At 35.4% G+C, this 12,881-nt stretch overlaps 1 protein-coding gene across 1 annotated transcript in view; it reads right to left on the bottom strand.

Moving 5' to 3' along the window:
- LOC134652993 (clustered mitochondria protein homolog) overlaps nucleotides 1-11,941 on the bottom strand; it is a 44,999-nt gene extending 33,058 nt beyond the window's left edge. Inside the window, exon 1 of the mRNA XM_063508266.1 lies at nucleotides 11,589-11,941. Coding sequence (XP_063364336.1) covers nucleotides 11,589-11,709 — 121 coding nt within the window. The 5' untranslated portion in view covers nucleotides 11,710-11,941. The remainder of the gene's footprint in view (nucleotides 1-11,588) is intronic.
- Between the last annotated feature and the right edge of the window lie 940 nt (nucleotides 11,942-12,881).

Raw genomic sequence — 12,881 nt, 5'->3', positions numbered from 1 at the left:
CGTTGGACAATGTGAGTATTATTTACAAAAGGTAATTTCCCACATTTTAGTACAAACCAAAAGTACGTAAGCAGATAAAATTTTGATGTATTTATATTTATATATTTGCACACATATCTACACGACATCCTACTAAAGCAGTTATCAGACGAGAATGAATCGTAACAAAATACATAGTGCTAGTCGTTAGATATATTATACGGCACATAATGATTACAACGGGCAGGATCAATAATAGAGGTCAAGCAAACTGCATCGCATCATTCAATGTAAGGCATACGACTCAATGTAAATGTTAGCAAAGGTGTGTACAGTACATACGTAATCAAGGGTAGCTTTAACGTAGTTCTACACTAATAGTTCACAACCTATTTGTTACCTCTAATGATATAGGAATAAAATTGAAAGTGGAAACTATTGGGACCGTTTCAAGAACCGGGGCATTCAAGTTATGTTTTCATTTATGTAGATTGTCTAATAATGGGTATACCTTCTTTCCTAGATTCTACAGTGGATTCTACAATTGAAAGTCACAGACTGAGTGCAACTAAAAATGGGATGATCATATGGAATTTTCAATACGAGTGAGTACTACGAAAGATTATTATGAAAAATGGATCATCTCACCTACATTATTCGTTTATCGAGTAGGTAGATAATATATACTACTACTTATAATATGAAGCTCGATATTTTTGCTCGATTTTAATATATTTGCACGCTAAGACGCGGTATTTAATTGATAAATATGTGTGATCGATGTAGATTTGTTCATGGAATGTTCCTGTGTAGGATCAAAGAGGTCTCTAGTAGGATTGAAGAATACAAAAATAAGTCGATTTCAGATTTGTCTCCGATGAAACCTGCATCACAATAAATGATGACCAAAGTTATTGTTATAATTATCGTGTTCCTATAGTGTTAAGCAACACAGTAAATAATTACATGACTATACTTTATCGTATGATGATTTCAGATCCTTATTACGAGATGACTTGCATGTTAACTTCTTAAGCATAGGTATGAACATGAAACATGTTTTAACTACTCGAATTTAAAAAAAAAACTTATCAATTTGACCCACATACACTACACTAGTGTGACTTAAACTATTTACAATTGTGCTGCAGTAAATTGTAGGTTAATTAGGTAGGATAATTGTAGGTATTCGTGTAACATTCCCAAATATAGTATATTTCGCCAGTCAAGTTGTATATATGTATTTAATATATTTTTAATTTAGTAGCCACTAAAAGCAAAATTCCTTACAGGTACCAAGGCAGAGGGGATCTACACTGCATTTTCTGCTATCGCGGAGGCGAGCCAAATCCACCATTAGAATCGAACCAATATTATATAATTTGCAATCGAGAGTCGAACCACTCGACCAGGAAAAGAAAAAAACATCAAAAGCCAACTAAACACAAGTCTGCTATGTCAAGTACCTACATGTTACATTTATATCAGAACACAATAGTATTTATCATTCAACTCACAGCTTGATTGTTAGAACCAACTTCAGAAGTTCTGTGATTAGTGGTTAAATTAAGACTATAGTGTTGGTAACTTTCGAGATCATTTTGTCGCCGTCATAGACGAGTCCGTAAAATACAATGACCCAGCGCTCCATTTTCGTATAACCACGCTGTATTTCCGGCTATTCTAAATTAAAATCAACAAGCTGAACCCGACTGAACGGCCTGGAACCACTCCGCTTCATAAGTTTACCAGGCCAAACCAAATTGCATCTTTACTCGCTCTGAAAATCCTTAGAAAGTGTTTTCACAGTAACTATTGGTCAAGAAAATGTCTCTAAGTATTTTGAGTCTAAAATTCTCATTCTCTGTCATTCATTTCAATATAACTCTGTCAGAGTTGACGAATAGTAAGCAAGATAATTTATGAACCGTTTGCGAACAAAGTGTTTCAGAAGAACAGAAATGGAGCGACTAATAACTCGCCTTGGACTATTATATATGCACGCATGCATGTATCAATGGGTTCAGTTACAGGACTGCTATTCACAACGTTTTGCTGACGGACAATCTCGGGCACACCAGTACAAGTGTAGGTTTCTAATATGCGTATGTCAACGATTCTGAGATCAAGATATACAAGGGTTTGCTCACAGTCGCGACAAAAAGCTTTGTGAAGGTGGTCGATATAATTGGGCGGGTAACAAGCAGGCTGGTGCCAACGTCCGATCACTATTCGACAGACACCTAATCATGAGCCAATTAATGGTATTCAAGGGTGTTCCGATTCAAAGTAACTCTTTATTCCTATCGCTTTTGGGTCTGTATATTGGACTTACATGCGTTAGAGATGTTCAGATTACAGACACCGAGCGACGACACCTTAATAACTCAAAGTAGCCAGTCACGACCATCGCCGAATTTCGTAACTTAACACGTATTCTTACAAATATAACAGTTCAGTATTCATATACAAATTGAACGAGCTCCAAGTAACTCTAACGACAAATTTCAATAGACGCCTACTTATACTGAAAGAGATATTTGTTCACACGTCCCCGAGCAAATAAAGCAGGTAGTAAAAGTGACTTGTTCATTTATTTTTCTTTGTGGCTTTTGGTATAGAGAACAACAACAATTTGATACATTTGAATGAATTCCTTAAAATCGGACATTACTTAATAAATGATTTGAATGGCATTTTAAACTGCTATTCAAATCATTAGTCCCAACACTCCCAACTCCCAACACAGCTAGGATACCTACATCGTTTCATTACCGCCTTCCATTTTACCACCATCACCCGTTTTTCCTTTGATTTAGAATTAGGAGGTCAGACAGATGACAGTCGCTTTCTCAAAACTAAGTGCCTTATCCGATTCTTCGGATTAAGTTACGTTACGCGGTTACCGAACGGAGAGCAAACTCCTCAGGTGAAAAGCCGGGTACAACACTATGTAGAAAAGAGAGAATTATATTACCTCACTTAAAGTAGATAGAGGTTTAAGTACATCATCGTTGTACTTTACACCAATCTATATCCTTATCATACAGGCAGAAATCATATCAACCTTATCTCATGTTTAAATTGTGATGGTTAAATCAAACCTGCAAACCAAATGTGATAAAAATGACGAAATATACTTAATGATAAGGATACCTGTATTAAAATATTAACTTCTATCTTGATTTTAAAGAGCATATTCAAAATCGTTTCCAAACAGATTTACTATCTGTTTGGTATCCCACACAGATTTACAGTAGTACGAAGCTTTCAAATCAAACCAAATCAATCAAATAATACATATAGTGCTATATCTATATAGCTAGTGACTAGAGGGATGGTTTAAATCAAAGTAATAGTTAAATCTAATCTAGTTTCTCTTGTAGTGAAATCAAACCGCCCGAGTATAAAAGAAATATAGCAGGGAAAGGATGAAAACTCCACCGCAGTAATGCCGGGCCCCCCTTGGCGGCCCCAATCAATACAAGAACGTCTATGCCTTCCAAGTTAGGGACGCTAAGAAGGGGAGCCCCCTATGCGTTTTCTGATCATAAAATAAATTGCCAGTGATACTATCTGTTGTTGCATTGATACTAATATACTAAGCTGTGGCTTTGTGAGCTGTAGACCTCGCGAGCATAGCTTAAAACATTTCCAAAAACTGAATCAAAAAAATAAATATATTTAACAATTGAACCTGCTCACAAAATTCTACGTTGTACATGTAACTGCACATTCTATTGACTAAGAGAATGACGTATCTGGAATTACAAGAGAATTGGGTATATCGTATAGGTATGAAATTCCATTGTACGAAAGAATGTGTCCGTGAAATACGTACCTACTGTGGAATACATTTTCAATTTACATGTCCACCCTTTTATGTACCTAATGTACTTCAAATAAATATCATACCATAAATATAGTTCTTTAAATAGCAACTACATACAATAATTATCTTATATGCAAATTATATAGCGTGTTGGTGAAACCAACCCGCTTAATATTCAAACGGATAACAGGAAGTAGTCAAAATTAAAATGAAATAACAAGGTAAGTACATGTTTACATCGGAAGAGTGCACACAATAATCAGTCTAGAAATGAAAGCTAGATACAATTACAATACAGGGGTCCGACAATGGTTACACCATAACACAATCAATACGATGTGAATTGTGATTGTCGCTAAGTGCTCAACTCTATTATTACTCTTAATGTGACCTATGCGCAGGTCTAGTAGCACTTTTGAAACGGAAAACGTATAAAAAAATCAAAAACATGAACAACATGCCCGAAAAATGTGGCGTAGCTCTTGCATATCTTTACTTAACCCATTCATGGCCACGAACCGCCGAGCGTACACAATACGCCAGGCCACCATACAAATCGTTTTTAGCTAAAACGCATGACTCAGCTTATGGGTCTCGAGCCTGGCGCGAACGGTAAATAAATCGCCGCTTATGAAGCCGGCCAGTTGGACAGCATTATGCAACATTTTTACTAACCACCGATTTTCTGTGCCTATCAAAAAAGAAACTAATTATTGCAGTTTGTAGGAGTGAATATTTTTACTTTCTACAAGCGTTTAATGTCTGACCAAGCTAAGTTGGTAGCAAATTTTATAGCCCAGCCTGTGCAAGTGTTAATTTAAACGTCATAATTTCATATAAGTATGACATTTAAATTACACTTAGGTACTCAGCCTGTGCTATCAAAATCGCTGCCAACTTAGCTTAGTCTGATTCTATTTAACTTGCCGTGTTTTTTGTTGTTGTTTTTTGGGGCAAATCTTTGGGGGGATGGGATGAATCACATCTTGAACTCTTGTGACAAATACCACATGAAAGATAATACCGCCGCCGCCGTTCGGATGCATTCCTTGTTTATTGTCCAAGTGTGTCCGATACGCTTACACCTGGTCGGTCATTATCTTTGTTTTGGTAAACGCCATTATATTAGTAACAATAGAGAACTTAAAATGTATTATAGTACTTACTTTCTAATCTGCCGTAGAAACCACGATGTTTGAAAAAACTTGTAAATATTTGTCACAAACTATTTGTTATACAATACATATTAGTTAGTGGTGACTGTTTCAACCGCCTTGTTCTATATTGAAACGAAAAAAAATTAACTTTAACATCATTGTTAGTAGGTAATTGCCTAAGATACAATACAACGATCACCAAATATTATGACATAAAAGTACAGTGGGCGAAAATCCTCGTTGCCTTACCCCTCATACAAAACAAAATATTATTATACTACGGCTTGGTTCCTACAAATTGTTGCTTACCATCATCCAAACAGTAATCAGTTGTAAAATGGTACAATATCAAACAGCTTCAACATGAAATAAGCTTTAAAACCAGCCAATAAAGTTTATTTTAGCCTGCTACGGAAACATTAACAGTTTTTACAAGTAGCGCCAGGCCACGGTGACCCATACCTTGAGCCCTGTCAATAACTTCTGAAATATATATATTTTTTGTATTTTTTCAATATAGATTTTTCAGTTTGCTTGCATCGCATTATGTATCTAGAATTTCAGTATATTTACTATATTGCACTGATAGTAAACCAAACTTGAATATTCGAGACCCTGTTTTCATTAAAAAAAACGTGTTTATAATTTTTATCCTAATATGCCTTATAGAAATGATTGTTAGCTTATATGCTACTTACGTTATTACATCAAATTACGTTTCGTTTAAGTTTAAATCAGAATTTATTCAGGACTCACATGTGAGTCACTGGCCCTGCGGAACTGTTTGAGCATGACCCATACGCTGAGTCGCTGGCCCTGAATGGGTTAATGAAGTGTACGAAAAAGATGCACACGACTGGAATGGGATGACAAAAACTAAAGAGGTCGCTTAAAATTCGGGAGGTTCGGTCGGTAGTGACCTGACCCTGCCTATGAACCAGGAGGTCCCGGGTTCGAATCCCGGTCAGGGCATTTATTTGTGTGTGTATCACCAATATTTGTTCCTGAGTTATGGATGTTTTCTATGTATCTAAGTATGTATTATCTATATACGTAGGTATGTATATGTATATTGTCGCCTAGTACCCCTAGTACAAGCTTCGCTTAGTTTGGGGCTGGGTTGATTTGTGTAAGTTTGTCCCCACATATTTATTTCAGGGATCGGATACCGGTATTTTTTGTATGGGGACGGAAACGGTATTTTTTCGTTCTTTGCTAATTACTTCATTTCTAATTGGGCAATCTAATAATACGAAGTCGTGACCTAAAAACACAACTGAGTCCTACATTTCGAGTATAAAATAATTCGAAAAATATGGTTATTTCTAAGTTTTTGCAAAAAACCGGTTCCGATCCCTGATTTATTTATTTTATTATAGCGGTCGAGTTATTCATAGGATGGGTCTGTTAATTCCCAAAACGAAATTAAGTGTGAAAACTATAAGTGGCGTAATAACATTTTTAGCGTTCTATAAATATTTTAACCCATTTAAAGCTTAGCCATAACTGGAACATATTTCTACAGACGACAGTATCTATCTGTATCTGTAACCAGATAATTCAGGCAACGATAGAAGAATTAATAAGCAAAATGTAAAGTATTATAATTTATAACGCTAACTCATACATGATTAGTATCTTATTCTGTACATTTCTTATCACGATTCTGCGGCCTCCACCCATCGTATCGCAATGAAAACAAGAAACGTAATTTAATTACGTAATCAATCATGTCTCCCGGTGATATGCCGGGCCCACTGTGTCAAAAGATACCTTCGACAAACATATGATAAACACGTGTCGAAAGACCTGGGGGGCATCCACTGGTTCTATCTGTTTTTTGTCGTCTTCGCTTAGAGCAGTCAAGTCTGCACAAAAAAGTAAAAACTATTTAAGGACGTGTCTTAATTTTAATACAAGCATGACCGTATTCATTGTCGTGTCATATATATGTACTTGTGGGTACTTCGTTCGTAGTTACAATTGCCGACACGCCTAAATACGTTATTGAGTATTTGTACACTTTATTTATAGCAACGACCTATGGACGATAATAAATTTAATAGTACAATATCTGGGAGACCGAGCTTTGCTCGGAGAACACATAAAAACCCAAAAATGCGCGTTTTCCGAGAGATAAAACCTAGCTAGATCGTTCCCCCCCCCCTCGAAAACTCCCATGTAGCAAATTTCAGCGAAATCGTTAGAGCCGTTCCCGAGATCCCCGAAATATATATACATACATATAAATAAATAAATAAATATACAAGAATTGCTCGTTTAAAGGTATAAGATATTGCGATTACGACGTTATCATTACCCAGATTTTGCAAGTCAAGTTTAACCCACATCCAGACCGTCGAATTAACTTGAAAATATAAATAATTGAGAGCCACTTGCACCATCTCACTAGCCCGGGGTTACCTGGTTATACCTGCTTAACCCTGGTTTAGTGGGATGGTGCAAGTGGCGCTGAGCGAGCATGATGACCAGTCTGGCCTAGTGGGTAGTGAACCTGCCTGTGAAGCCGATGGTCCTGGGTTCGAATCCCGGTAAGGGCATTTATTTGTGTGATGAGCACAGATACAAATTCCTGAGTCATGGGTGTTTTCTATGTATATAAGTATGTATTTATCTATATAAGTATGTATATCGTCGCCTAGCACCCATAGTACAAGCTTTGCTTAGTTTGGGGCTAGGTTGATCTGTGTAAGATGTCCCCTGATATTTATTTATTTATATGCAGATCTAGTAGTTTGGAAGCAATTTCGGATTACCGTAATTTGGACGCTTAAAAATTATTCATCAATAGATGATAGCTGCGTGTCTAATAATATTAGCATGGTGCCTTGGTAATACTGATTAATTAAATTAAAAAAAATAATCGTAGCGCAGTTCCCAAGAGAAGTAACTTGCTGTCTTATTCATAAATGAAAATTGAATACCAATTACGTTACCTATTTATAGGTACCATTTCAATGCAATTATAAACGTTGCAATTGCACGCTACATTTTTGTCTGTGCTGACATATACACAACATATAGCACACCACGGTTGTAATATATGGACTGAAATTTCAGATGCCACATCGCTTGCGTTGCGTGAATATCATATAGTTACGGGCACACAAGTTCAGGTTCACACAACGCAAGCGGATGAGAAATGGAATCTGACATATATATTATTCCAATTATTGCTTGTTTCAAAATATTTTAACATTCGGTAATCAACAGAATGGCAACGATTACGCTTTTTGGAACTGTAGAATCCGAGCTCTATTTCAAAATCTACACATTTTGCGACCTACTCATTATGAGATCTGCTTGCACATTTTGCGATCTGCTCATTATGAGATCTGCACATTTTGCGATCTGCTCATTATGAGATCTGCACATTTTGCGATCCAATCATTATGAGATCTGCACCTTTTGCGATCTTCTCATTATGAGATTTGCACATTTTGCGATCTGCTCATTTTACGTAGCCTGCACATATTGCGACTTGGACATTCCGCTATGTATCCTTTTCCGGGGCTATCTCTCCGTCTATAACGGCGCGGCGTACTGCTGTGGTTTAGCCTGCGAAATAGGTACCTACATGCAACCAATTCGTTTTTATATTTTGATTCACTGCCAGAAAACTAGAAAAATTTTAGTTTCGCACTTCAAAAGGAAAAAACGTGAAACTTATAGGATCATTCGTGTGTCTGTCTGTCTGTCCGTCTGTCACCATCAAATTGTTCCGAAACTTCTATTAGATTTGGTGACCCCAGGGTGACCCAAAGGTGCAAACCATTCTCCGAAACTGTATACACCTTATTTTTCTACTGTTAGATAATGTATACATTACATATACCCTGCATTTAATCTTAGATAAGATAATTTATTCACTAGGAAAAAGAACCGGATATGATATTGTAAAAGAACAATTTCTATTTTAAGGTAAAGATATGCTAAGCATAGTAACACTGCTTTGTATCTCATTTTATCCAAGAAGCAAAGAGAGCCAATCTTTTGTAGGTTTCAGACAACAGTTGAAAATTTCCTCATACTCAAATTTATTATCTAGTTATCTACTGTATCCATATTCATTTGTATCATAGAATCATAGCTCTAAATAAACCAGTGCTTCCTAACCTTTTCAGTCTGGTCACCCCTATGACTAACTAGGGAGCCTGATTTTACTCCTCTTCCCAATGGTAATAAAAAATAAAACGTGTACGTTTGTTGTATTGTTATATTAGGTTAGCTTATTACCCCCGTAAAATACCAGTTTTACCCCCACGGGGGTAATTACCCCCAGGTTAGGAACCAGTGCTCTAAAGAGTCTAAACATAATTATGTATTTGCAAAAAGCAAACAAAAAGTGATGGTGATGACACTGCTGACACTTAGCAAAAATGAGAACTTACATGACCCAAACAAAAAATAGGTAGTCAAATTGGATGGATTGGACTAAAGTGGAGTTCCTAATCTAAATACCATTTTCATATTATCATAAGGCACTGATCCCTAAGTATGAGCTTTAAATACCTTTTAGCTATCATTAATTAGCTGAAAGAGCATGACACATTAGAAGAACATAATTTGGGATATTTTTTTAATGCAATTAGGGAGAACAACATTAACTGACGGATGGCAAAGCCAACAAAAAGAAACCCATAATACATTAGCAAAACAGCTAGAAAAAGAAAATAAGATAGACCTGAAAATAATGATAAACACTAAAGAGAAGGAAAAATTAAGATTTTAGAGAGAAAAGGGTGGAACTAAAAGTGTGATGTATCAAGATCCCTGATCATGGTACAGACTTGCCAAAACTACTCAATATTATGACAATGATGAATTTAATATGTCAGAACATGAATATTCATACATTTTTGTACTCTTAGTTTGTTCTCAGATGATGGAATTCTAAAATAAGAATTTATATTTGTTATACTGCTATAGATATTTGTGTTCTTGACTGTACATTATTGGTATTGTTAATTAATTTGTCAAGAGCAATAACGGCAAGGATAATAGGTAATGCTAGGGAGATTAAAAGTTTGTATAATACTTGACTCAGTCAAATATTCTGAATACAACTCACATCTCTTGTTATTCAAATGGATAACTGGCTAATAAGGATATCACTATTAGTTGCCCTGAATACAATAATTAGGTGTCATGAGATAACCCTGTGGCAGCAATACACAAATTCAACAGAATGACTGACTTTATTGTCATAGATGTAATAAAAAAAGACTCTTATTTTAGGTTTTTTTTAATCAATTAGTCTAGTCCATATGACTAGATTGTTTGTGTAATAAATAACCACTGTACTTTTCACAATTATAAAAAAACACTAATAGCTTAGCTTCTACAATTCTTGATGATCCATGGCAGCGGTAATTATCCTAATTGGATCAGATCAGATCAGCAAGAATAGCAAATATTAATGTATGAAAATTAAACACCTAGCCCTAGCCAAAATCAATGCAAAACCTTTCAAGGCAAATGTGATTTGTTTTTCTGAAAAAAGATGGAATTCAAGGCCTTTTTTTAAACTTCTGAAAGTCTAGAGGGTATAGGGACTATATACATATTTTATAAAAAGTACAGATGGATGAATAGGATGTTTATATGCTAATTAATGTTATACACTTTAAGGAAGTTGCATAAAGTTTTCTTTAAGGAAATACCTATAGTCTATACATTTGTAAGGATTTCCAATAGATTAATCTCATAAATGTTCTGTATAATATGAGTATTGTGTATTTGTTTAAATTTATTTGATAACCTGATCTCTGAATCACCTGTTAAAATTGGGAGAAGTCTCTATTCCTGAAAGACTTCTAAATAGTATTAATTACTAAAATAATGTTTGTTAAACAAAAGCTAATTCTGTTTTCCACTTCTGTTACTCTAGTTTTAAAAAGAGCAGTTTTGAAGATAACAGTAAATTGATCTTTATCAGGCAACATAGAATCATATACTATTGGTTTTATTTATTCAAAGTTAGAAATGAAGGGCACAATAGGTCACGGTAGTACTGCATTGGCAAGTATAATATTTTGTTATGTATGTATTAACATTGCACATTAACTGTCTGCCACTTGCCACACCATCTACTTGAATAAGAAGCAGTTCAACTAGATATGATAAGCCCTTCCTATATTAATAGTTACCACATGCAAACTAATCTTTGCTCAAATATCTCCCGTATTGCGCTTATTAATGTAGAGTAGTAGTAAAAACGAATAATATGACAATGAATGACATTACCTTGAATATGTAATCATTACACAACTTCTTACAAGTATTACATGGGACTCCTATAGTATGTGCATATGCAGCAAAATTGTCTTGAGTTCACTACATAATTAAAAACATTTAAACTAGAACAAAACATACTTGCATGTTTTTCAGATATCAGAGAAATGCGTGCAAAGTGCACAAGAGACCGAGCTGATCACATGATACTGAACTACAAAATTTGGTCGTCACATGACCTAAAATTTTGACTGGATGAACTTTGTTCTAGCTAAGAAAACATAGTTAAAATAATAGAATCTGGTAATAACCATGCTCAATGTTACATAACTGAATGCATGAACATTTATAAAGTTAAAACTTACCTTTGATAACATTCTCGCTACCACTCTTGTCCTTCACATTGTGGCTAGCCGAACCGTTTTTCACTTTTTGGGAAGTATTTTTTGTAGAATTCTCATCATTCACTTCACTTCCGAGAGCCATCACAACACGAGGAACAAATCCGGCACCGATTGACCGCGACAAGCACGGCCCACACTCAGCTGAAGCAGCACATGCGGTACAATTAAGGTTCAATTTCGACTGACAGTGTAATGTACTCCCTGAAATGAAGCTAAATTCCAATTGGTATTCACCAAAAAGTAAATCCTATCAGAATCCCACTCATTTAATTCAGGCGAATAATACCACTTTACTGCGATAACAACAGTTTTACCGTTAAAATAACATTACAAAATTAAACGTAATACATTGCGCAAAAGTATAATACTCAGACAGAGTTGACAAGATCCAAGTAAGCAATGGAAGTGATAATTTTGGACATACCTTTTTATGTCGGAATATGGTCGGAATGACTTTTCTGTTTCAGCGCTAGTAGCGACCTCTTCCGGATAATATCTAATTTTTTAAATCAATGACCACATATAGAGTATGTATAGATGGCGGAGCCAAAATTAAATGAAAGAGATGTATACATACATAATTGCACATGTGCAAACGAGATGCACTCATATATTTCCTGACTTTTAAGGGGTATATAGATAAATTTTCTTAAACTTTAAGGGGGCTATACATGTAACAATACATAGTTTGTCAAAGGACTGTCTCATTTCAAACATAGACAGAGGGAATCATACTATCTTTGTCTTACACTAGTACTAGCACCTAAAAAAAAAAGGTTGAGTATAGTTTTTTTTTGTTCTTGTTTACTGAAAATTTGGTTTGACCAACTATACCATTGAACAACAAACTATAGCTGGTCAAACCAATTTGTCAGTAAATAAGAACCAATTATTTACTGACAAATTGGTTTGACAAACTATAAATAATTTGTATTTAGTACAATCGATACGTTTTGGAACGTTGTCTCATTTCCTGCCTTGGAGGATATAATCAAACGGAGACGCCATGTCTGTAATTTTCTGCCGATTTTTGCGGGGGAGGGGAACGTCAAATGTATGCGTAACGTAAAAATAGCCATGTCAGATAAACGTCAGTCCATACATTGTGTATGATCGTTGGCCGCCTATTTTCGACAAAGGGGAAAGCCTGTTAATGGCTACTCCGTTTAGTTGTATCCTCCAAGTTTACTGCATATATAGTCCGTCAACCAAATCTTGTCAGTAGCAATGTAAAGAAAACTAAAGTAGGGCAAC

This window comes from Cydia amplana, chromosome 12 (assembly GCF_948474715.1).
Source record: "Cydia amplana chromosome 12, ilCydAmpl1.1, whole genome shotgun sequence".
Lineage (NCBI taxonomy): Eukaryota > Metazoa > Arthropoda > Insecta > Lepidoptera > Tortricidae > Cydia > Cydia amplana.
This window is presented reverse-complemented; position numbering and strand designations above follow the sequence as displayed.